Here is a 26,540-nt window from a genome sequence, read left to right as displayed (position 1 = left end):
GAATTTATTTCTACAGTCTCACCATCACACACTCAGAGTTTCTTGGTCTTGCTATCAGACACTGAAGTGTATAATAAATCGTGTAAGTGAACTTTTTTCTTTACATGGAGTAGGAGGATGGAACAGGTCTGGGTTAAAAAGAGTGCAAAATATGATTACACCTTTGCTAAGGTTTGACAAGTGGGTAGATGTTTGGGCTGCAGAATGACCTAAAGGCTTCTTTAGCCAGTCTGTATTTCTGATCGATGCAGCACAAAAGACATCAAACTTATCTTCAGTTCATGTCAAGAAATAATCTTGAAGGTTTTAGACTATTTCCCTTTTTTATGGTGCACATGATGAAACCCTATCCGACCCACCCATCTGTTAAAAATACAATTTTAGTTGTACTGCAATAAGCAATGCTGATTATTGCAGAAAAATATACACAAACCACAATTCAGCTTCACAAACACCGCCGTCAATGTTTCATAAAAGAGAATTATATAGTCATTAAAAGATCTGTCAATCTGTCCTTATTCAACATCCTACCATAACAATCTGCTGTATTTTGTTTGTGTGTTTGTGTTCAGAGCTCAGTCACTGTTAACCAGGTGAGATTTCGTAGTATATTACAGCGCAGTGTCTGATCACTATAAAAAACAAGTCATTAAATCTCTCAATTAAAAACCACCGTCATTGATTTGAGATGAAGCAGTCTGCGAAAACCTTTCAATGACACACATACAATGTAATGCAAACAAAAGATGTAAAAGAACATCTCCTAGCAGCACCGCCAACGCTAAAACGACTAAAGAATGATTTCTTCAATTTTTCCTTACCAGACCATTTTCTTGAATACTGCTAGAAAAGAAATGTACACAAGAATTAAGATGAACAAATAAAACGGACGTCTATAGATAACTGCTTTAGAATTACGTCTGGTGATACAATTTCACATAATACAACGGTGTTTATTTATGTTAGATTGCATATAAGTTAATAGCAGTTACTGTGAATAATGAGAGTGATTCTGATTTCCTTTTTTTCTTTTCTTTTCTTTTGATATGGTTTGATTATGGTGGGTTTTGGTGGAGTATTGAGTATTGGTCTGGAATTTATGAGTTACCTTGTATAGAAATTTTGAATGATGTGTTAATTTGTGTAAATTTTATGTGAATGTCATGTAAATATTGTGTAAATATGTGTATATGTACAGAGATGTGTGCGCTATGTGTTTTGATTGCTTTAAAATGTGTGTATTTATATTGTAAACCTGAATGATTGCTTGTAATTAGTGTTGAAACTATTGAATAAAGGTTGAATTAAAAAGAAAAAAAAAGGAAAACCTTTCACATGGTCACAGTTGGACATTTTCTACTTCATATAGTTCTTAACCACTGCAGGTTTTGCTGAAATGAACGATGTCTCTCTTTAAACCCAACCAGAGGTAAAGTTGTAGCCTTTTAAACTGTAGTTGGCACCAAAAGTGAAAATGGAGAAAATCGCATTTAAAGATTTATATTCCATTTCCACTGAAAGACACCTTGCCTACCTCTACATTTATAACCTCATCTATTGCAATAGATTTCCTATTATAAACTCACTATCCTATAGATTAGGTTATAATCTACAGAATATGATGTCATGATGACATACATTCATGTTAGGATCAAGGAAAGTGACAAACTATTTCTAAACATTTTCTCAATAACTTCCTGTCCAGAATTCATCAGTTTCACTCCTGGCTACAGGAAGGTACGACGGTAGAGTTTCGAACGTTGGTTCGAGTGCAGGAAAATTTGCATAGAAGATATTTTCATATGATTCTGCAAGTAAGAAATCACACTGCAAAGTCGAATGATGCTCTGATGTAATAGCTGGCGATCACGGCGTTAAACTTCAGCATCGTATTCAAAGAAAACCTCCTTCACGTTATGTGGAAGACGCCGTCCATCAAGAAGCATCAAATAAAGTCAGTGCTAAGAGACAGTCAAACAACCCGACCATATATTAAGAACGTTATCTATTTTTGATTATGACTTTGATTATCAGCATCATCCACAAATAAGCATTTGGTTCATTTTGAAATGCACGCCCTCACTCACCCTGTCCTTTATTTGTGGAATCGGCTACGTTTGTTTGTAGATCGCTCTGTGTGCATTTGTGCATTGGTTCATTAAGAATATGAAAAGCCAAAGTGTAGTTCAGGTTTTCTTTTTCCTGTTTGCATTTTAGTCTGAATTATGGCCACGAAATACCGATATGATGAAGAACATGTGATGAAATGACAAAATGATGTTTTGATTTTAATTTGACTTTTGACACTAATGTTTCATGCTTACATGGAAAATTAAAATGCAAATAGCATTATTTTCATTTCATTTTCATTTGGCACGATCTTTGCACAAATATATAGGAAAAGAAATGGCAAAAGGGGGTTTGCATTTTAATTTTCATGCTTTAATTTTATATTTGCAACAAAACACCTCTCATACTGAACAGCTCTAGTGTTTATACTATAAGACTTTTATTGAACATTTGAAGAAGGAGTCTCCAGTGTCAGCACTTTGTAACTCTCTGATGTAAATCTGTAAGTTTTTTTTGCGGTTTCTTGGTAACATGACAAGCTGCGTTTTTTTTTCTTATTACCCTCAAGAGCAGGAATTGCAAACAATTTGTTTTTCATTTAACAATATTGCTCCAGTGTTTCACGCTCCCCTCTTTAGTCAGAAGTAGTTTAGAACGAAATAAAAATAACGGTTGATAACATTCTTAACGTATGGTCGAGTCGTTTGACTGTGAGTTGTCCTCTTAGCACTGACTTTATTTGATGCTTCCTGATGGACGGCGTCTTCCACATAAAGTGAAGGAGGTTTTCTATGAATACAAATGAGTTGATCACCAGCTATTACATCAGAGCATCATTCGACTTTGCAGTGTGATTTCTTACTTGCAGAATCATATGAAAATATCTTCTATGTGAATTTTCCTGCACTCGACCCATCTTTGAAACTGTAACATCTTATTTCCTGTAGCCAGAAGTGCAGAAATTGATGAATTCTGGACAGGAAGTTATTGGGAAAATGTTCAGTTTGTTGCTTCCCTTCACCCTAACATCATCGTAACATCATATCGTCACAATAAGTGTGCATAAAGCCCCAGACACACGTGGAGACTCGGATGTTGTAATGAGACGTGACCCATTTGCAGAACGCAGCTCACAGTTAGTGAATTGAACTTTATTTCATGTGAATATGTACATATATAAAAAATAAGGACATATGTACATTAATAATAAATATCGACATTTGGAGTTTTTTGTACAAGCGAAATAAGTTACTAAACATTATACTTAAAATTATAAAATAATAATAGTAAAAAAAAAAAAAAAAAACACAAGACACATTTATTAAAAAAAGCAGGCAATAAAGTAAAAAAAAAAACACAAAACGAACGAACGAACAAACAAACAAACAAAAACAACAAGAACCATAAAAGAGCAGATTAACATTTGGCCACGAAAGAAGAGCAGAAATGGTGTCTCTAAACACCACACAGGCCATGTGGAGTGTGTGTGTGTGTGTGTGTGTGTGTGTGTGTGTGTGTGAGAGAAAGAGAGAGAGAGAGAGAGAGAGAGAGAAAGTCAGTACGGTTATAAAAGTGGCCAGAATTTCCAAAGTCTTTATTTAGCACATGGGCTGTGTTTCAATTCTCCTCCTCCACTTGCACCGAAGTGCATTTCACTACGGAATCAGCAGCATATAGTGCACTTGCAAACTTTAAAGTCACCTTGTAAACGTGGACCAGATTTATGAAAGTCTTTAGCACATGGGCTGTGTCTGAATCCTGCTTGAAGTGCACTCCATCACTTTCGGTAGTATGTAGTGCACTTTAAAGTCGCTTTATAAACATGGACCAGAAATACCAAAGGCTTTTTAACCAAACACTGTGGCTGTGTCTCAATCTCGACTCTCTGCCCTTACAACCTGTCAAGTGCACTCTATTACTTCTTAAAAAGTAAATGTAGGGCACTTTAAAGTCAGTCGCTGTATAACGGTGGACGAGCGACACATGGGCTTTATCTGAGTTGCCTTCTGCCCTTGAACCCTTAAAATGCACTGCATCACTCCCTAATCAGTGAATGAAGTCCACTTGATGACTTTAAAGCCAGGCTCTTAGTAAAAGTGGCTGTGTGATTGAAAACACAGGCTGTGTTTCAATCGACACTCTTCTTCTAAATCTGTCAGTGTAGTGCACTTGCTAACTTAAAAGTCGGTCACTTTGTACACGTGAGCCGAATTTACCAAAGTCTTTAGCACACGGGCTGTGTCTCAAACGCCACTCGTCTGCCCTTGCTGTCTTGAAGTGCACTACATTTTGTGAATGAGAAACGGCTGTAGTTTTTGCACAAATGACTTGCATGCAGATGCAATTCGACTAACCTCAACTATACTTAGCGCACGAAGAACCTTAACCAATCACAGGCCCTCGTAGCACTGTTGCTAAGGGAAACCGACTCTATATGCACTAAACGAAGCAATAAATATGGCTCCGTTGTTTTACAGATTAGTTCTTGCTCAACGAAATGGCAGCGACATGAAATAATCCTTCAAAACTGAAACCACCTCGTAGCTTGGCGTGTGCCGATATTCAGGTTTCACGTTATGATTTGACGAATTTATTACGATATTTTTTTCACTTGAACAATTTTTTAGCCAAATGTACTCGATTAGCATAGACATGTTCAGTGTTCTTACAGCTTCTACAAGTAGCTAACAAATAACTGATGCTAACCTGGTGGCTATTGGCTTCCTGTAGTCTTGGCTCCTGCGTACCTTTTGTACATCTCGAAAATTAAAAGCGATATCCACTGTCCGGTTGTTGCCATGCCAACCAGTAAACAGTTTAGTGATTTCATGTGAACTATTCTAGGACGCATATTTGTTGTGCATGGACTTCTTAAAACGTCCGCCATTGTCCTGATTGCTGCGATGAGTTTACGTTTAAATATATTTACTAATTTAGAAAATCCAGAAGATTGACTTTTTCTGAAAGTTTTTATGCTACATGAGGCTTTTTTTTTTTATTCAAAACATATTAGGAACTCATTGATATGCGTACACATAATTAAAAGCAATTAAACCACATCGCTGTTGAATTCTCTATTCTGATTGGTCAGAAAAATGCTAATTTTCTATAACAGAAGCTCTGACTGAAGCGCAGGTTAATATTTACACGCTCCGTCTAATATTTTACCGTTGCTATAGTAACAGCTCGTTCGCAGGGACTCGTAGGTCAGACACTCTACGTAAACTGATGTGTGTAACCGTCGGCATAGCGAAGTTTTCTGTAAATGAACATTTCAGGAAGGAGTCTCCAGCGTCAGCGCTTTGTAACAGTCAGACGTAAAGCTGTAATTTTAAGAACAGAGGAGTTTACGCTTTGTGGTTTCTCTTTAACATGACAAGATGCGGTTTTTTTTGTCTTATTAACGTCAAGAGAGAGAAAAACGAGAGGCTGGTGAGAGAACGACTGATTATAGCTGCTATAACGTAAGTGAGAACAGGAACTAACTTGTTTCACAAACGTTGCAGAAAGTGTCGTTTTTTAAGAAATAGAAATTGTTACTGTGGTATAAGAGAAATAAAACACTTGCTGTTACTGTTTTATTCCTTACGTATAAACCTGGCCTAAGAGGTAAGTGTGTAAATTTCGTTTCCAGCTGAATCTCGTTTAACTCTTTGATGTAACGCTTTAGTCTGGTGAACTAAATTATAATCTTCTCCAAGAAGGACACATGTCCTGCGTCCCATATTTTGACGTGTTAATACACAATAAGATTATTATATTTTTATTAAATATTTTGCGGTTTAATGGATGACCAATCATCGGCACACGCCTGCCCGTAACTAGCGTAGATTCTTAAGATGTTTAAAAAGCTCCACCCTGAGAACTCTTTCTGCTTTTTTTAGGCTTTTGCACCAACAACAAGGCGCACTGACAAATTAAGAAATAGTAATCTTCTGTGAAATGGCTAAAATCCGCCATTAAATTTCCATTACTTTTGAGTTTCTTTCTTTCTTTCTTTTTTTAATCGTATCTGACGTTTGGACAACAGAACAGAGAGCTGCTTGAAAAAACATCATAAAGCTGTCATGCCACAAAATATATTGATTTTTTTTTCTCCATCAAAAAAGAGATTAATAACAAAGCAAACACTCAGTACGCTTCTGTAGTAGAACAGTCCTTTTCTGTGCAGTGGACGGACTCCGAACTTAAATAAGGAATAAAAAAAAAAGAAATGGATAGAAAGAGAAGAAGAAAACCATCTGCAGTCTACTTTGGCTTAGCCCATGCTGAAGAGGCACAGCGAAATGAACAAAATCAAAAACAAATCACAATGTCTTTTTATTTATTCTTTTTTTTTTTTTTCAAAGAGTCTGAGTCATGAGTAAGACTTAGTGAACTTTTGCACTTCGGAGAGAAAAAAAAATGCCGGCTTGTAGAGCTTCATGCAAGAAAGTAGCGACCGGCTGTAGTCTGCTGTAGTACCTCACGGATGGGTGACCCACGTCTCCTTCTGTTATACATCAGAAAAATATGAAAACGAGAAAATGTCCTTGTCTTTTGTCTGACAATTCAGTCTGTGGAGGTGTGAGATGCTGAAAAACAGAAAGAAAGACAGATATTGTTTATACTGAAAGCTCTGAATCATTAAAATGCGATGATTAAATACTTTACTCCTCCTGGAAACTGACTCAGATTATACAGACTTGTGTTAAATTTGATAGCTTAACACTGAATTTTGGGGGCGGGGCTACGGATGAGCTCACTTCCTGTAAACAAGCTTTGTGCTAAGCTAGCTAATTTAGCTGACATTAGTAGTTGTCATGGTAACGTTATATTTTGCGAAGTTTGCCTGTGGTTAAATAAATCACTAAAAAAACCATGACGATGCGAATCAAGACTGATACTGAAATTCTACTTGCGTAACACGTAGTCTACTAGCAGTTAGTTTGGCGGCTAGCTAAGTTAGCTAATGTTAGCGATATATATTAGTAACATTATATTTTGAGAAGTTTGGCTGTTGATAAATAAATTAACAAAAAAAATATGATACGAATCTGGACCCTGATACCGAAATTTTAGTTCTGTAACAAACATGAGCTAGTTTATTAGCAGTTAGCTAATGATGGTGATGAATTAAGTGGTGGTTGTCATGGTAACATTTTGGACAGGTTTGGCTTCCATCAAAAAAATCTTTAAGAAAATGACGATGCAAATCGAGACCCTAATATTGAAATACCATCGTTTAGCAAATATGCTAGCCAAATAGAAAAGCTAGCTAATGTTATTAATGAACAAAATGGTGGTTGTCATGGTAACATAACACTTCGACAGGTTTGGCCGCTGTTGAATTACCACAAAAATGACAATGCAAATCCTAGCCAAAGCTAGCCAACTAGAAAAGCTTTTTACTAACAATGAGGAACAAAATGGTGGTTGTCATGGTAACATGTTTTGACAGGGTTTGGCTGTTGATAAATAAATCACAAGACTCTAATACTTAAAACCCACTCACGCAATGAATGTGAGCTAATTTACTAGCCGTCAGCTAGCTGGCTAGCTAAGTTAGCTAATGTTAGTGATGAACAAAATGCCAGTTGTCATAGTAACATTATATTTAGAGATATTTGGCTGTTAAATTAATCTTTGGGCAAATGAAGATGCATACTGAGAGTGATATTGAGTATATACTGAAATCCCACTCGAAAAACAAATGTAAACTAGTTTACTAGCTGTTATCTAGTCAAATAGCTAAGTTAGCTAATGTTAGTGATGAACAAAAAGTTTGGTTGTCATAGTAACATTATATTTAGTGATATTTGGCTGTTAAATCAATCTTTAAAGCAGCTGACAACGCATGCTGAGACTGATATCGAGTATATATTGAAATCCCAGTCCCAGTATCCCCATAACAAATGTAGCTGTTATCTAGCCAAATAGCTAAGTTAGCTAAGGTTAGTGATGAACAAAATGTTGGTTGTCATGGTAACATTATGTTTCAGCAGGACTGTAAATCACGAAACTCTAATACTGAAATCCCACTCATGTAATTTATTAGTGGTAAGCCAGCCAACTACACAAGGTAGCTAATATTGGTACTGAACAAAATGGTGGTTGTCATGGTAACCTTATTTTTCGACAGGCTTGGCTGTTGTTAAATAACTCACAAGACTCTAATAGTTAAAAAAAACACTCGTGTAATAAATGTGAGCTAGTTTACTAGCTAGTTTTTCAGAACGCTTACCTGTGTTGAATCGGACGCAGCCTCTGATTGGATAATGTGGCATCAATTACAGCCTTTGGCGTCCAATCAGGGTCAGTTTATCCACGGCGAAGTAACTATCCAGAAGTGATTTATACGCAGTAATGCACTTGTTGAAACTTGTTTTTACAGTAATGATGTACAGTTGTTGGCTTAGCACAAACGCAGTTCATCAGTTTTCCCGAGTCAGCGTCAAACACTCGGCTCCGTTTGCAAAACGAGTCTTAGCTAAAGGACGGAGAGATAAACTACCTGTCCTCCGTTTCACATTCCACCCGAGGCCATAAAACGTCCCCGCGTCCTTCTCCATCGTTCCGAATGTTACAGAAATACGAAGAAAAATCTTTAAATTACAAACGTCACAATATATTAGTGCTTTGAGACTGAAGACATTCTCAGAAGAAACAAAAAATAAAACAACGTTAAAAAAAACGAGCTGTATAGAAAGCCTGACAGTTTGTTTGTCATTCGCTGACGCTTTCTTTTACAGCTCCCTTCATTTACTTCGTCCTCTCTCTTCTCTTTCACACTTTTTTCTTTCAAAAAGTATGATTGTCGTCTTGCTGAAAAGTTTTCCCGATTTTTTTTCCCTCCCTCCCTCATCCAATCCTGAAACAGAACGCAAATAGGTGTGGCTCCTCCCACATGATTGAGTGACAGCTAAATTTGGCCAATTGGACTTTAGGCCAATTTTTAAAAGTTTTTAGCCTTTTTTTTTCAGTTAGCCGTCGCCATGAAATGAAAACCATTTTGTTGATGGAGAGATCATGACGCATTCTGTGTATGGGTGTTAGCCATTAGCATTAGCATGCCACCTGCTGGACTGGGTTGATGGCGTTAGCCGAGAGTTAGAGAGAAGATGTGTCTGATGGATGGAAGGAGAGATAGTGAAAGAGAGAGGAAGGATGTTTCTCCGTGAAGGAGGGAGGTAGGCGACAGTTTGGCGTCTCTGTTTGTGCTCTACACCGATGACTCTTCCGGGTTGGCGTCAGGCAGGACGCTTCTCTGCTGCAGCGTCCTCCGTAGCTCCTCCTTGAAGGGGCTGGTGTAGTCGTTCTCCCTGGCACCGATCCCCAGCTTTGCTCCAACTCCTCCCACTCCTCCTGCACTCATCCCTCCATTCGCCCGGTCCTCGCCTGCCACGCTCAGGCTGAGTCGAACGTACCCGTTGGTGCCAGAGTTCCGTATGTTCGTGAGGCTCAGGCGGCTCGGTGAGTGTAGCGGCTGCCCGGGAATAGCGCTCGGAGAAGACGAAGAAGCGTGTCCAGGCACGATCTTCAACGATCCGTCCGAGTAGTAATAATTGGCGCCGGTTTCCCAGAACCGGTCCTCGTCGTTGTTTGAGCTGGTGGGCATCTTGCTGGGCACGAAGCTTGGCGTCTCCTTGGGCAGCGTGATCGGGTAGACCAGCGTACTCTCTAACGGCTTCATCTCAGCGGTTCCTGCTTTCCCCAGCGCTAACTTCAGCCTCCGGCGCAGGTAGAGGGCGCCGGCGAGCAGCACCAGACACGTCACGCCCAACGCAATCACCAGCACCCAGAAAAGCCCCATGCTGGCATCTGGCAACCGCGCTTCCATAAACACTGGGGCGCTGGCCACCACCGCCACATGGTAGCGCTCCATCTGGAACTTCACCCCCTGCTCCTCGGAGTAGCACACGTAGCGTCCGTTCTGGACGGCGCCCGCACGGGGGATGACGAGGGCACGAAGGGCGCGGTCGAAACGGGGACCTGAAGTGTCCGAGTCAGACGAGAGCAACAACTCACGCTCGTTCAGCGCCCACGAGGGACGCGCCAGGTTCGAGACCAGCTGGCACGGCAGGACGAGGTCCGAACCCACCACCACGGTCACATTCCTCAGCCGGGAATGTTCTGGAAAACAGGAGATGAAGTACGGTACAGGTCATGAAAAAAAACAACAAACAGGATTTTAGTCTCAGTTTATTCGTATTATCTGTGATAATTACTATAAATAAAAATGCCTTAATACATATTAACATGGAAACTTTTAGCTCTGTAGGTGGTTTTAGATGAAATGCACACTTGGTTTTCTTGACTTATTAGATCTTGGGTGATTTTTTATTATTATTATTTGTAATTATAGTGTTTATTTTTATTGTTAATTATTCGGAACTGAAGCGTTTTGAGCTGATTGTAACGTGTTGCCCAGCAGGGGGCAGTGGACTGAGACTCACCTGGACTCGGGATGGACACCGGCTTATCAAACTTGACCTTTGACCCTCGATTGAACCTCTCCAGCATGAGATCCTGAGTGAGAGTGGACATGGACCTGCAGGGGGGACGAGAGACATCTGTTACACACACAATAATACACTCGCTACACACACACACAGACACACTGTAATACACTCTCTACACACACTCTAACACACTCGCTAAACACATTCTAATACACTTGCTAAACACACACTGTAATACACTCGCTACACACACTGTAATACACTCGCTACACACACTGTAATACACTCGCTACACACACTGTAATACACTCACTACACACACTGTAATACACTCGCTACACACAATGTAATACACTCGCTACACACAATGTAATACACTCGCTACACACAATGTAATACACTCGCTACACACACACTGTAATACACTCGCTACACACACACTGGAATACACTTGCTACACACACTGTAATACACTCGCTGCACACACTGTAATAGACTGAAATCCTTGATTTGAGAAAAGAAAAAAGAAGGGGATGTGAAGAGAAACAAAAAAAAATGGGAGAAAAAAGGAAGGAAATGAAAAGAAGTGGGGGAAAGAAGAAGGAATAAAAGGAGAAAACCATAAGAAAAAAGAAAAGAAAAGAAGATAAATGTATACGTCTGTACAGGATGATGGTGAGTGATGGAACCAAATGGAGGGTCATCAAACACTCAGCTTACTTGTGTGTGTTTGTGTTGGTAACTGCGTGTGTATGTTTGTAATTCTGTGTGTGTGTGTGTGTGTGTGTGTGTGTATGTGTGCACCCGCGGTGGAGGTCGATGCGGACACAGGCTCGTCCCTCACTGTCCCAGGCGCAGTACGGATCTCGGGACAGCCAGCAGTCCGGCTGAGAGTGATAACGACTGCAGTTAGCCAAGGGCAACTGTAACACCTCGGACCGAGAGCCGATATACAGGTACTTCTACACACACACACACACACACACACACACACACACACACAGAGAGAGAGAGAGAGAGAGAGAGAAACAACACTGCTGAGACTGGATAAGACACAAAATTATATTAAGTTTTTGCTGCATGTGTGTGTATGTGTGTATGTGTGTATTTGTGTGTGTGTGCGTGTCTGTGTGTGTGTTACCTTGCTGTGCGAGATGGTCAGACTGTCGACTGGTTGCGGCCAATCAAACAGCTGGATCTCCTCAATCACATGAGCCTCAGATCCAACAATAGCCACTCGCTGGAGCCATCCATCAGCTGGAGGAGAGAGAGAGAGAGAGAGGGAGAGAGAGAGAGAGAGAGAGAGAGAGAGAGGAGAGGGAGGGAGGGAGGGAGGGAGAGAGACAACAAAAAAATGAGTGATGAAAATTCTGCACTCATTCGAGTATACCTGCTGAGGATCATGTACAGTTTTATGATAATATTCTACTACTACTACTAATTATTATTATTATTATTATTATTATTATTATTATTGTTAAAACATAACAATAAATAAACAATAACATAATTTATTGAAATAATAAGAACAATAAAAATGAATAATAAATATAAAAATAAATAAAAACAACAAATAACGCAAACAAAAATTAATTATAATAAAATACAAATAACAACAAGAACATAAAAAAAAGAAAAAAAAAAACAACACTTTTTAAAAATTTCAATCGTTAAACTTTCAGATTGCTTTGGTTTAGTTTTTATCAACAAGACTGACGTACAATTTTATACAAATATTCTTTATAATTTTTTTAATGAATGTTTTTATGCTACAGGTTTGATGTTTTTCGTAGTAAACAGCAGCAGGTATCGACGACTTTGCAGAGAAGAAGGATATAAAGGTTTGATTTGTTTCCTCTCATTTCTGCGCTTTCTGGACTGTGATGTGACTCTTTGTTTAATCCGGCTAATGACTGCGATGTTAGGCTTTTATTCTAACGAGAGAAAACATCTTTCTGCAAACATGAGGAGGAGTGATGATTATTTTCTCCGCAGGTTTCTGATCTGCTCGATGAATAATAAGCACACTTTTAGGTCGTTCATATTCTCCAGTAAACACAGATTTTTGTTGATTAGTTTTTTTTTATGCAAGTTTTTGAGCTTCAAACTTCTACATTAAAGCTTTAATTTCAGTTTCTAATGCGACTCTGATGAATATGTGCATTTTAAAGCTCGTATTAAACCTCTTCAGACGTTCAGTGCATTTTAATGACCTTCATACAGACGGAGATGAGAGAGAAAGAAACAGAAGAGATTACGAGGGAGGAAAAGAAGACAGAAGAGAAAGAGAGTTTGATTATGTGCATTTTTTTTAAAACATTTTTACTGTTATCTTTATAATGAAGTCATTTCACTGCATTGAACTAAATTCAGAATGTATAGCAGTGTGTGTGTGTGTGTGTGTGTGTGTGTGTGTGTGTGTGTGTTGCTCTACCTGTGTGAATGTATAACTCTGTGTGTATATGTGTCTATGTGTGTTGCTTTACCTGTGTGAATGTATAAATCTGTGTGTATATGTGTGTGTGTGTTGCTTTACCTGTGTGAATGTATAGCTCTGTGTGTATATGTGTGTGTGTGTCTGCGTGTGTCTGTGTGAATGTATAGCTCTGTGTGTATATGTGTGTGTGTGTGTGTGTGTTGCTGTACCTGTGTGAATGTATAGATCTGTATGTGTGTATATTTCTCAATGTGTGTGTTTGTATTAATATACAGTTTGTGTGTACCTGTCGCTTTGTGTGTGTGTGTGTCTAAAATTACAAATGTTACAAATGTTGTGTATATACAGTGCTGATCCTTACACACAACAAACACACACACACACACACACACAGATGAACAACAGATTTCTTTCTCTGTTTCAGCTGCTTCTTTCTCATTCAACAGCTAATCAACCCTGTCGTCCAACTGGCAGTGTGTGTGTGTGTGTGTGTGTGTGTGTGTGTGTGTGTGTGCATGTGTGCGTGTGCGTGTGCGTGTGTGTGTTGGCAAGGTTGCCGTATGAAGTCTGGCCTCCAAAGTGTAGCAGTCAAAAAGAGAGTGAGAGAGACTACGTGTGAGAGAGATCAAGAGCGAGAGAGAGACAGACAGACAGACAGAGAGAGAGAGAGAGAGAAAGAGAGACAGAGACAGGTAGTGTGTGTGTGTCGGTGTGTGTGTGTGTGTGTGTGTGCGCGCGCGTGTGCATGTGTGTGCGCACGCATGTGTGTGAGACTCAATATCAGTCATGCTGTGACAGCAGTCGCACTGCGCTAGTCCAACTGAGCTCAAGTGAAAATGCTTTCTTCACACCCCGCCAGTTCGAGAGTGTGTGTGTGTGTGTGAGTGTGTGTGTGTGTGTGTGTGTGTGTTTGTTGGAAAAGGAGAACAAGGACAAAGCCCAGTTGAAATGATTCAGTTAAACACAAGTCCTCGCTGAACTCCTGAAGACACGCAGCTGATTTTATGAACGTCCTTTACAGTGTAAATAAACTAACTAACAATCGTTCACTCATCTTTTCATCTATTCTTTCTTTCTGCCATTCATCTATCTATCCTTCCATCAGTTCATCCTTCCATCCATCCAACTATTCTTTAATCTGTCCATCCATCTAAACAGCTATCCTTGACTTAATCAGTCTATGCCATCCATTCAGATTTTTATACTTTTTTATATTTTTTTATCCATCTATCCATCCATCCATTCTTGCTTTAGTCCAGTCTTTTATACTGTCTGTCCTTCCATTAAACTTTCCATCCATCAAACAATTATCCATGCATCCACCCTACCATGTTACCCACCTATCCATCCATCTATCCATCCAGATATTTATACTTCTATCCATTTAACCATTTTTCCTTTCTTTTATACATCCATCCATCCATCCATCAATCCTTGCTCTAGCCTAGTAATTGATGTCTTCTACCTTCCATCCTTTCAGTAGTCTTTCTATCTATAAAGCAATATCCATCCATCCTACAATGCCATCCATCCATTCATCCATCCATCCATCCATCCATTTGATTCATCCTTTCATCCATTCTTTCTTCCATTCCATCCATCCACAAACTTATTTACCCAACCCCTCTATCATCTCAACCATTCAGATATTCATTTTTCCTTCCTTCATCTATCTTTTGTGTACCTGTTCCGATAAACAGCACGCTGTACACTCTCTGGTCGAGGGCGTTCACTCGGTCCACTGCGATCCGGGTGAAGTTCACTCCCTTGGTGAGCATCAGGGGTCGAGCTTCGGCCCTCAGCTCCATCAGCGGGTGTTTCTTAGCGAAGTTCAGCGTGGCGTCTGGCAGCTGCAGCGAGCTGTTATAACCGTTCTCTCTGTCAAAGTTTGTGATACACTACAAAGATGAAGAGAAAAACAGGAAAGAGGAGATTTGTTTTCCAGCCATGCTGTAAACTCGCTAATGTAACACTGTGTACCCGATCTTATCTGACACCATAATTGTATGTCAAGGGATTTGATTAGAACTCTGCTTATCCAATGAGCTCTGCGTGTTCAAAAGATTACACGCAAACACTTTTAATCTCATTTCATTTAATTCCTAATCTCATTTCATTTAATCGCTTTAATCTTTCTGGCCACATGAGCGTCTAATTAACTCTGAATACCACATGTTCGTGCTTTCAGTTGTGTTTTTCACCTCAGACTGCACACCCGCATTCCTTTTATTCTTTTTATTCTTTTTATTGAAAGCCGAACATCAAATCAAACGTGTGTTATTTGTTTTGCTTTTGGCTCAAGCAACTGAGTCACATTTTTTTCCAAATTTATCAAAGTCCTAACATCTCTTAGTTGCTCTGCTTTCCGGTGCGTCTGCACTCACCGCTCCGGGCCGTGGGTTCGGCACGACACCCGTGTATCTCCCCCATCTCTGAGACGCCTCCCGGTATTCCTTATACGGGCCCTCGAACACACTCTTCACATCTCCGATGTGGTACTGACACACGGCCGAGACGTCCACGTCCCCCCTTGCAGCGGGACACAGGCCATGCTTGTTAAATTCTGCTGTAATCATTTCACTCTGGTGATTGTTTTAATATCAGAACAGGATGTTTCTTAAATGAAAAACATGGTTTCATCGTATAAAGAAGACAAGTGATGAGATCGAATCCAAAGTCTGAATCCTGAAGAACTCACGGCCTACACTGGGTTCAGCTAACGCCACATAAACACTTTACCCACATGAGAATCAGTGTGTTGGTAAATGTTTTTAGCAATGAGAGTAATCATGGAGCTGCTAATCATAAACATATCCAGACTAGAGACTAGACTAGAAAGAAAATCGTAAGGAAGACTGGGAGAGAAAATTAAAAGAAAGTAAAATATTAAGAAAGAAATAAAGATTGAGAGAAACTACAGAGAAAGAAAAAAACAGGAAAAAAGACTGAGACACAGACAGGGAGAGGGTGGGAGGAAGGAAGGAAGGAAGGAAGAAAGAAAGAAAGAAAGAGAAAGAAAGAAAGAAAGAAGAAATGGGAAAAAGTGGAAAAGAAAGAAAGAGTTAAAGAATCAAAGGAAGGAAGGAAAGACCAAGAATAAAAAAAAAATTACTAGAGGGAAGAAAGGAAAAGGTGTGAAAGAAATATACAAAGAAAGAATGTAAAGAAAGAAAGATGGGTAGATTTATTGTAATGAAAGAAAAATGTGAGGAATTGAGAGTACACAAGAAAGAAAAAGCAATATTAAAGGAAAATAAATTAAATAAAATTATAGGAAATTAAAAGAAAGAAAGAACGAAATATTGGGAGAAACTAAAGAGAAAAAAAGAAAAAAGGTGGGAGAAAGAACATGATACACAGACAGCGAGACAAAAAGAGAGGAAAGAAAGAAAACCGATATATGGAACGGCTTTAGTGATAAAATCTGTGTCTGGAACAAAGCAGTGAAATACTGTTTATGTCTTTGTACACAAAGTGCATTTACACCTGGCTGCAATAAAACTGCAATAATTCTGTACAACCTTCTCCTCTGAGAACTCAGTGAAGCATGGAGAGAGAGAGAGAGAGAGAGTGAGTGAGAGAGAGAGAGAGAAAATATAAAGAAAATATGTACAAGTAATTTTAAAAAGAAAGAACGAAAATTATGAGAGACATAATGAGAGAGAGGGAGCGAGAGACACAGAGAAGGAAACAGGGAGAGAGAGACAGAGAGAGTTAGAGAGAGAGAGAGAGAGAGAGAGAGGGAGAGAGACAGGGAGAGAAAGACAGAGAGAGAGAGAGGGAGAGAGGGAGAGAGACAGGGAGAGAAAGACAGAGAGAGAGAGAGGGAGAGAGACAGGGAGAGAAAGACAGAGAGACAGAGAGAGAGAGAGGGAGAGAGGGAGAGAGACAGAGAGAGAGAGAGGGAGAGAGGGAGAGAGACAGGGAGAGAAAGACAGAGAGACAGAGAGAGAGACAGGGAGAGAAAGACAGAGAGACAGAGAGAGAGAGAGGGAGAGAAAGACAGAGAGACAGAGAGAGAGAGTTGAGTGAAAGCACTTATGCAGTCTGCTAAATTGCAGTTTCAGTGTCGCTGTCATTATAATTATGGATCTGCGTTGCGTGCAGTAGGGAGGCGCGGCCGGGGAGGCGGGGCATCTGGCACCATCTCACACACTTATAAAAACTGAGGACGGAGCGACTTTCACAACTTCATCACAGAGAGAGAGAGAGAGAGAGAGAGAGAGAGAGAGAGAGAGAGAAGGAGAAGAATCCGGCTGTTTGAAGAAGAAACTGTCACTCAGAGACTGAGGATTGAGACTCGCTTTGTCTTTCAATGTCACAGATATAAACACAGCCAAGAGGAAATGTTATTCTACGTTTAAAGAAGAGACGAAACTAAAAAGAAATAAAGTGAGAAGGAGATAAAACGATGCTCTGACGGGGGAAACGTACAGCAGCTGGAGAATGCAGAACTCCTTCAAACGATCAGACCATTCTTTTCTGCTTGATTAAAATGATCAAATGTCCAAAAATTAAAGATAAAAACTTATTTATTCCTAAAACTAGGACTAAAAATATTAAAGAGATAAAAAGGAAAGTACTGTAAGAATTTTTTTTCTTTTAAAAGAAACAAACCACTTAAAGGAAAAAATTAAATTAAAAAGATTGTAAGAAATAAAGAACAAAGAAGAAATAAAGAGAAAGATCAGGGGGAGAAAAAAATTAAGAAAAAACTTTGTAAGAATAATTTTGGAAAGAAAGAAAAGAGAAAAAAGGAAAATAGAGTAAAAATTAAAATAATTTAAAAGAAAGAAAGAAAAAATTAAAATAATTTAAAAGAAAGAAAGAAAAAACAAAGTAAAAAATAAAGGTTGGATGAAACTAAAGAAAAAGAAAAGGACAAAAAAGAGCAAAAGACACAGAAAGGGAACAACAGATCAAGAAGGTGATGCAAAGAAAGAAAGAAAGAAAGAAAGAAAGAAAAAAAATAATTTTTAAGAAAGAAACAAAAAAGTGAGAGAAAAACATAACAGAAAGAAAGAATTTGAAGTAAAAAAAAAGTACTAAAAAAAACGTAAGTACAGAAGAAATTAAAAAAACTAAAGAGAAAGAGTGAGATACAGGGGAAGAGAAAGAGAAGAACAAAGAAAAGGAAAGACAGACTGAGAACGGGAAAGAAAGAAAGAAAGAAAGACAATAAACAGATCTGAACATACAGAGGACAGAAATCTAAAGCAACATGAGGAGAGAGAAAACGAGTGGGCGTGGCCAGAGCGCCTGTCACTCACCACTGGGCGTGGAAAACTCCGTAGAAGACGGTGCTCCTCCAATCAGCTCCCTGCATGGTGAAGACGGCCTGCAGGTGGTTGAAGGTGATGTGGCGCTCAGGGAGGGAACAAACCAAACGAGCTTTCTGAAACGTCGTCCACTTCTTCTGCAGTGTCCGAGTTCCCCCCTGGTCACCCTGATGGTACGATCCAAAAATAAAACTCACCCGACAGGAAACGCCGTACCACCTTCAGACATTTCACTCCTAAATGTACTGGACACAATGTACACTGCTGACGCTAGCTAACTAAAATAAGCTAATCCGAGAGGATTTCGGAGAGAAACATTAAGTTTTATTTATAAATATAAATTTTCATTATCACTGTTAATGTTAGCTAGCTAAAATAAGCTAATGTGAGAGGGTTTCTGAGAGAAACATTAAGTTTTATTCATAAATATAAATGTTCATTGTCACTGCTAGTGCTAGTTAGACAAATTAAGCTAACCTGACAGGATTTCTGAGAGGAATTTTAAGCTATATTTATAAATATACATGTTCATAAACTGCACTGCTAACGCTAGCTAACTAAAATAAGCTAATCTGTCATGATTTATGAGAGGAATTTTCAGTTTTTTAAAAAAAATTTATAAATATAAATGATCTTAATCACTGCTAATGCTAGCTAGTTAAAATAAGCATAATATGACTGGATTTCTGAGTTTTATTTATAAATATAAATGTTCTAAATCGTTGCTAATATTATCTAGCTAAAATAAGCTAAGCTGACAGGATTTCTGAGAGGAATTTTAAGCTATATTTATAAATTTAAATGTTGTTAATCGTTGCTAATGTTATCTAGCTAAAATAAGCTAAGCTGACAGGATTTCTGAGACGCACATTGTTATGTTTTAAATAGAAATGTTCATAATGTACACTGCTAACACTAGCTCACTAATATTAGCTAACATGACAGGATTTCTGCAGAGGAACTGCAAGTTAGATTTAAAATTATAAATGTTCATAATGTACACTGCTAACACTAGCCAGCTAAAGTAAGCTAACCTGTCAGGATTTATAATATAATGGTATAAAATCTTATATAATGTTCAGTGCTAATGCTAGCTTGCTAAGTGGAGCTAGTTGGAACGGTCATGTGATGGAATCGTGCGTTAGACAAAATTACTTGGATAAATGGATGAATTTTTGTAGTTTTTGATAAAATCATGAAACAAAAATACTTTTGGCTTCGGATTCAGAGGTTTGGACTGACTGTGTGTGTGCGCCTGTGTGTGTGTGTGTGTGTGCGCGTGTGTGTGTGTTTCCTCACCTTACACACACGGGCCACCCGGGCTACAGTCAGGTCTCCGTCACAGTCGAGCTCCACGGCTCTCTCGCTGAAGAAGAAGTAGATTTTATCATCGTCTCCCTCGCGGCTGTTCCTGCTTTCACGCACCAGAGCAGAACCCACAAAGTTCGGCTCTAAAGGACAGAACAACGGAGAGAGAGAGAGAGAGAGAGAGAGAGAGAGAGAGAGAGAGAGAGAGAGGGCAGATGGAGAAACAGGAGAAGGAGGAAGGAAGGATGATAAAGAACCAAAAGAAGAAAAATGGTGGACAAGAGGAGGTAAAGGAAGATGAAGAAGATTTAGTGGAAAAGGAAAGAGAGAAAAGAGAAAGGTGGGAAGATGAAAGGAAAAGGATAAATAAGAAGAAATAAAGAATAAATAAATGATGAAGAAAGTAAGAAAGCCAGAGAGAAGACGACAAGATGGAAGGAGTAACGAAAAAAAAAAAAAATAAAGAATACAAAAAAAGAAAAATGATGAGGAAAAAGAGAATATACAAGGAAGAAGAAGAGAAAGAAGAGGAAAGAAAGGAGAAAGAAGAAAAAAATTAAAAGAGGAGAAATAGATAAAGATAAAACAATGATTAAGCGGAAGAAGATGGAAAAAGAAAGGAAAGAAGTGAAAAGAAGAACAAATAATAAGAAAAAAGAATAAATAGTAGTAATGGATGAAGAAAAAGAGAAGATGAAAGGAGTAATAAAAATAATAAAAAAGAAAAACACAAAATAGGACATAAAGGAAAAGAAAATGAAGGAATTTTACAAAGGACAAAGAAGATGAAGATAAAAAATGATTAGGAAGAAGAAAGAAAAATGGTGGAAAGAGTAGAGATAGATAGAAGAAATGGAACAAGAATTATGCAATTAAGCAATGAAAGAAAGGCAAAAAAGACAAAAAATTTAAGAGAGTGATAAAGAAAATTATGATTAAAGAAGAAAAAGACAAAGAGAAGAGAGGATAGAAGGAGAAAAAATAGAACACAAAGAAGAACATGAAGAACAAAGGATGAGGAAAAAGAAAAGATGCAAAGAAGAAGAAAGAAAAAATTGAAGAAAAAAGAAAAAGAGAAAAACAAACAAAAAATAGAAAAGAATAAAAAGATGATTAACACGAGGAAGAAGAGAAATATGAAGACGTACGATGAAGAAAAAAGAATAAGAATTGTTAAATCAGGAAGGTTTTAAAAAAGAGAAGAAAATAAAGAAGGAAGATGAAGACAAAAGTGATTATTTCAATATCACACCTAAGTGTGTGTGTGTGTGTGTGTGTGAGTGAATGTGTCTGTATGTGCACATGTGTGTGTGTGTGAGTGTATGAGTTTGTGTGTGTGTGTGTGTGTGTGTGTGTGTGTGTGTGTATGTGTGTGAGCGTGTGTCTGTAGTGTGAGAGAGAGTGTGTGTGAGTGTGTGAGTGAGTGTGTATGTGTGTGAGCGTGTGTCTGTGGTGTGTGAGAGAGTGTGTGTGTCTGTGGTGTGTGTGAGTGTGTGTGAGTGTGTGTGTGTGTGTGTGTGTCTCACCGTTGAGCCAGGCCGGCAGATATTCGCTCTTCATGCTGTAGTGCTGCTGTCCCAGGTTGCGCAGGATCACCGGCTCCGTGCCCAAGAAATTATTCAGAGTGGCAGAGTACAGCTCCTTATCTATACACACACAGAATATAAATGATTCATCACACACTCGTATCCCAAGACTGTTTGCTATAACATGAATAAATAATATAGGGTGAAACACACCCACACACACACACACACACACACACACACACACACACACACACACACACTGCAGAACCCACACTGCCCGACAGGAATGATATATCTCTGAACATGAACACACACTCTCTCAGGTCTCACACACACACTCACCCACGATGAGGCCGGTGTGGCCTTTAGCGGGGTCGTAGGGACACTTGCCCTTCCCGTCCTCCAGGGCGGCGCCGTTCAGAGTGAAATGATCCACATTCTACACCGCAAAACAGAACAAAAACACACAAACCAAGTTCAACTTTTCTTCACTAGTAAAGGAGGTGGGAGTGGCTTCTATACATGTCAGGCCTAGTAAAAATGTGGGCGTGGCCTCTATATCTGTCAATCTTAATGAAGAAGTAGGTGTGGCCTCTGTACCTGTCAGTACTAATAAAAAAGTAGGTGTGGCCTCTGTACCTGTCAGCGCTAATGAAGAAGTAGGTGTGGCCTCTGTACCTGTCAAGCCTAATGAAGAAGTAGGTGTGGCCTCTGTACCTGTCAAGCCTAATGAAGAAGTAGGTGTGGCCTCTGTACCTGTCAAGCCTAATGAAGAAGTAGGTGTGGCCTCTGTACCTGTTAAGCCTAATGAAGAAGTAGGTGTGGCCTCTGTACCTGTCAGTGCTAATGAAGAAGTAGGTGTGGCCTCTGTACCTGTCAAGCCTAATGAAGAAGTAGGTGTGGCCTCTGTACCTGTTAAGCCTAATGAAGAAGTAGGCGTGGCCTCTGTACCTGTCAGTACTAATGAAGAAGTAGGTGTGGCCTCTGTACCTGTCAGTGCTAATGAAGAAGTAGGTGTGGCCTCTGTACCTGTCAAGCCTAATGAAGAAGTAGGTGTGGCCTCTGTACCTGTTAAGCCTAATGAAGAAGTAGGCATGGCCTCTGTACTTGTCAGTACTAATGAAGAAGTAGGTGTGGCCTCTGTACCTGTCAGTACTAATGAAGAAGTAGGTGTGGCCTCTGTACCTGTCAGTGCTAATGAAGAAGTAGGTGTGGCCTCTGTACCTGTCAGCACTAATGAAGAAGTAGGTGTGGCCTCTGTACCTGTCAAGCCTAATGAAGAAGTAGGTGTGGCCTCTGTACCTGTCAAGCCTAATGAAGAAGTAGGTGTGGCCTCTGTACCTGTCAAGCCTAATGAAGAAGTAGGCGTGGCCTCTGTACCTGTCAGCGCTAATGAAGAAGTAGGTGTGGCCTCTGTACCTGTCAGCACTAATAAAGAAGTAGGTGTGGCCTCTGTACCTGTCAGCACTAATGAAGAAGTAGGTGTGGCCTCTGTACCTGTCAGCACTAATGAAGAAGTAGGTGTGGCCTCTGTACCTGTCAGCACTAATGAAGAAGTAGGTGTGGCCTCTGTACCTGTCAAGCCTAATGAAGAAGTAGGTGTGGCCTCTGTACTTGTCAGTACTAATGAAGAAGTAGGTGTGGCCTCTGTACTTGTCAGTACTAATGAAGAAGTAGGTGTGGCCTCTGTACTTGTCAGTGCTAATGAAGAAGTAGGTGTGGCCTCTGTACTTGTCAGTGCTAATGAAGAAGTAGGTGTGGCCTCTGTACCTGTCAGTACTAATGAAAAAGTAGGTGTGGCCTCTGTAACTGTCAGCGCTAATGAAGAAGTAGGTGTGGCCTCTGTACCTGTCAAGCCTAATGAAGAAGTAGGTGTGGCCTCTGTACCTGTCAAGCCTAATGAAGAAGTAGGTGTGGCCTCTGTACCTGTCAGCGCTAATGAAGAAGTAGGTGTGGCCTCTGTAACTGTCAGCGCTAATGAAGAAGTAGGCGTGGCCTCTGTAACTGTCAGCGCTAATGAAGAAGTAGGTGTGGCCTCTGTAACTGTCAGCGCTAATGAAGAAGTAGGTGTGGCCTCTGTAACTGTCAGCGCTAATGAAGAAGTAGGCGTGGCCTCTGTACCTGTCAGCGCTAATGTAGAAGTAGGTGTGGCCTCTGTACCTGTCAGTGCTAATGAAGAAGTAGGTGTGGCCTCTGTACCTGTCAGTGCTAATGAAGAAGTAGGTGTGGCCTCTGTACCTGTCAGTGCTAATGAAGAAGTAGGTGTGGCCTCTGTACCTGTCAGTGCTAATGAAGAAGTAGGTGTGGCCTCTGTACCTGTCAGTCTCAGTGAAGGATGGTCATATTTTGCTCTTTTCTCGCTCTCTCTCTCTCCCCCTCTTAATTTACATAAAGTAAAAAGGCTCTGTCTCCGCACTTTTCTCAGATATGTTTTTGATTGACAGGCAAACACCCGCCCACCTACATACTTCAGCTGATCATAATGCAAATCCACACACACACACACACACACGTAGATGTACACATTACAGATCCATCAGCCATGTCTGCACATTACATCTCCAGCTACTGCTCAACCTCCAACATCCTCCCACACACACACACACACACACACACACACACACCACTTGATCCTCCAGCATCTAATCCAATCCCATCTCTTGTGTCTGTGATAAGACCTTCTCATCTGCATGTGATATATTTCACTCTGACACGGAGAGAGATAGAGTGATATAGAAGGAGGAGGAGGAGGAGGAGGGCGTAGAACACAGAGCAGAGCAGCAGAGACACTTACGATGTAGGTGCACTTGGGTTGGAAAGCGTAGGTACCGCATGTGTACATGTGTGTGTGATTGTAGCCCTGCAGGAACCGGATGTAGTTAAAACACTCCGTCTGTGAGAGAGAGAGAGACAGAGAGAGAGAGAGAGAGAGAGAGAGAGGGAGATGGTAGAATGAAATAAAAAGAAACCAGAAAAAATGAGAAAGAAAGAGTGAATGGAGGGAGAAGAAGGGAGATGCAGAGAGATAAAAAAAAGAAGACAAGGGATAAGAGAAAGGGGAGAGAGATGGAAAGAAAGAAAGAAAGAAAGAAAGAAAATGAAACAAGAGTAAAAGGAGTGAGGAGAGGGAGATGAAGAGAGATTAAAAAAGAAAGAAAGAAAGAATAAAAGGAGGTGGAAATAGATTGAGAGCAAGACAGAACAAAGAGTGGGAAAGGAAGGAGGAACTGTAATGATTTTTGCAGTAATGTATTTTTGTCGTTTATGTGAGTAAAGCACTTTTTAATCACATTTAATCACATATATATGAGAGAGAGGAAGAGCGAGAGAATAAAAGACAGAGAGAAAAGGAGAGAGATGGAGACCAGAACGTAGTTATAATGAAGCTGATACCTGGTTGTTTTTTCCTCTCTCTGCACACTCTTTCTTCTTCTCCACAGGGGCTGGCCAGTCAATCTGCAATAGAGAGAGAGGAAGAGACAGAGAGAGAGAGAGGGAGAGAAAGACAGAAAGAGAGAGAGAAAGAGAGAGAGAGGGGAGAAATGTGATATTTCTTTTCTGCACATCTTTATCGTACAGGAGCAGGTACAGCGACACTCCGGATCACTACAACACAGGTTAAGCAGTCGTCTGTGTTTTCAGAGATAAAATGAACAAGAGAGAGATGGGGGTATCTGGAGAGAGAGAGAGAAAGTGAGGGAGAGAGAAAAGGAGGTCTGAAAGGTAGTCGTGCCATTAAAAGCTCACCCTCGCTGCTGACCTCCGAAAGTGCAATTTGCTACAAATGGCGCACTAAAAGCTCCAAGGCGAGACCTGCACGCCAGCAATTTGCATAATGAAACGGAAATCGGCGCTTTGGAGTGGCGGAGTGGAACCTGAACGACGACGGAGAGGGAGTGAGGAAGGAAAATAAGTGCGGACGCAGCGCACTTATAAGGACCCAGCGTTTCGGTTCATCTCACGTCTTCCAGTTCTTGCGCTGTGGTTTCAGTAAGAGGACTTAGCTACGTATCGATGTTCCAGACGTTTAGAAGCTGATGACATGGAGCTGAAAAACTGAGGTTTTAAAAAAGTGCCACTTATCCATCAGCATAAAGCTGAAATCTGAGAGTGTGACCCAAAAGTAGCACGTAAATAAATTAAAAAGACAGAGAGAGAGAGAGAGAGAGAGAGAGGGCAGATGGAAAAACTGGGGGAGAAACCAGAAAAATTAGAAAGAAAGAAAGAAAGAAAGAAAGAAAGAAAGAAAGGAAGAAAGAGCCAAAAGAGTAAAAGGAGTGAGGAGAGGGAGATGGAGGGAGATTAAAAAAGAAGAGAAAGAAAGAATGAACAAATGAAAGAAAGAAAGAAAGAAAGAAATCTGAGAGTGTGACCCAAAAGTATGTAAATAAATAAAAAAGAGAGAGTGAGAGAGATAATCAGCTTTACATTGTAACCTTACATTAGGAACTTCCACAGGAAATGGCTGATCATCTACATTAACAATCTCTTTATTCAGCAAACAGACGTAGGAACTGGATTTGGGAAAAAAGTGCGAGAACACAGAACACACAGAGGAACATGATGGAGTGAGAGAGGATGATAGAAGAGAAAACTGTGGAAGGGGGCGTGTTTTGTGTTTACCTGTGGGCGGAGCTGTCGTGTGATGTCATTAGGGTCGAGGGCGAATAGCGTTTCTCTGGCACCGACGTACAGGACGCGCTCGTGCTCAGACAGAGTCAACATGGTGTAGTTAAACACACCCACTGCCCGGAAGCGTGCCATGCTGTCTATCACTTCTGCAGAGAGAGAGAGAGAGAGAGAGATACAGTCAGAATGAGAGTGAGAAAGATACAATAAGTGTGTGAGAGCGAGAGAGAGAGAGAGAGAGAGAGAGACAGAAAGAGAGACAGAAAGAGAGAACGAGACAGAGACAGAAAAAGGAGAAAGTAAGAATGAGCATGAGAAAGAGACAGAAAGTGAGACAGAGTTAGAGAGAGACAGAAAGAGAGAACGAAACAGATAGAGACAGTGAGAGAGAGAAAGAGAGAGATAGAGACAGAAGAACAGATGACCGAGAGAGAATGAGAGAAAGAGACAAAAAAGACAGACAGACAGAGACAGAAAGAGGGGGGAGAGAGAAACAGATGACAGACAGAACGAGAAAAGAGACAGAAGTAAGAACAAGAGACAGAGAGAGAGTGTCAAACAGAAAAAGGAGAGAGACAGATAGAGGCAGAAAAGGGGAGAGAGAGAGAGAAAGACAGACAACAGACACACAGAGACAGAACAAGAGAAAGAGAAAGAGACAGAGAGAGGCAAACAACAGACAGACCAAGACAGAAAGAGGAGAGAGAAAGAGAGAGACAGAGACAAAAAGTAAAACAGACAGATACAGCAAAAGAGAGAGAGAGACAGACAGAAGAAGAAGAATGAAGAGAGAGAGAGACAGAGGAAGAGACCAGTTTAACAAGTGTCATAATGTATTGTCTGTTAT

The 26,540-nt window shown here is 40.0% G+C and overlaps 1 protein-coding gene across 3 annotated transcripts in view; it reads right to left on the bottom strand.

Annotated features, from left to right (window-relative positions):
• Nucleotides 1–3,200: 3,200 nt before the first annotated feature.
• sema4c (sema domain, immunoglobulin domain (Ig), transmembrane domain (TM) and short cytoplasmic domain, (semaphorin) 4C) overlaps nucleotides 3,201–26,540 on the bottom strand; it is a 73,435-nt gene continuing 50,095 nt past the window's right edge. For all 3 annotated transcript variants that reach the window (XM_026931290.3, XM_053228851.1, XM_053228852.1), the window contains 14 exons: nucleotides 25,688–25,842; nucleotides 24,458–24,520; nucleotides 23,859–23,957; nucleotides 21,407–21,503; nucleotides 21,062–21,181; nucleotides 19,527–19,678; nucleotides 18,219–18,394; nucleotides 15,333–15,477; nucleotides 14,633–14,846; nucleotides 11,653–11,768; nucleotides 11,316–11,473; nucleotides 10,506–10,600; nucleotides 8,294–10,182; nucleotides 3,201–6,644 (listed from right to left, as the gene is read on the bottom strand). In XM_026931290.3, coding sequence (XP_026787091.2) covers nucleotides 9,272–10,182; nucleotides 10,506–10,600; nucleotides 11,316–11,473; nucleotides 11,653–11,768; nucleotides 14,633–14,846; nucleotides 15,333–15,477; nucleotides 18,219–18,394; nucleotides 19,527–19,678; nucleotides 21,062–21,181; nucleotides 21,407–21,503; nucleotides 23,859–23,957; nucleotides 24,458–24,520; nucleotides 25,688–25,842 — 2,501 coding nt within the window. In that variant the 3' untranslated portion in view covers nucleotides 3,201–6,644; nucleotides 8,294–9,271. The remainder of the gene's footprint in view (nucleotides 6,645–8,293; nucleotides 10,183–10,505; nucleotides 10,601–11,315; nucleotides 11,474–11,652; nucleotides 11,769–14,632; nucleotides 14,847–15,332; nucleotides 15,478–18,218; nucleotides 18,395–19,526; nucleotides 19,679–21,061; nucleotides 21,182–21,406; nucleotides 21,504–23,858; nucleotides 23,958–24,457; nucleotides 24,521–25,687; nucleotides 25,843–26,540) is intronic.

Source organism: Pangasianodon hypophthalmus, chromosome 24 (genome assembly GCF_027358585.1).
Source record: "Pangasianodon hypophthalmus isolate fPanHyp1 chromosome 24, fPanHyp1.pri, whole genome shotgun sequence".
Taxonomy (NCBI): Eukaryota; Metazoa; Chordata; class Actinopteri; order Siluriformes; family Pangasiidae; genus Pangasianodon; species Pangasianodon hypophthalmus.
This window is presented reverse-complemented; position numbering and strand designations above follow the sequence as displayed.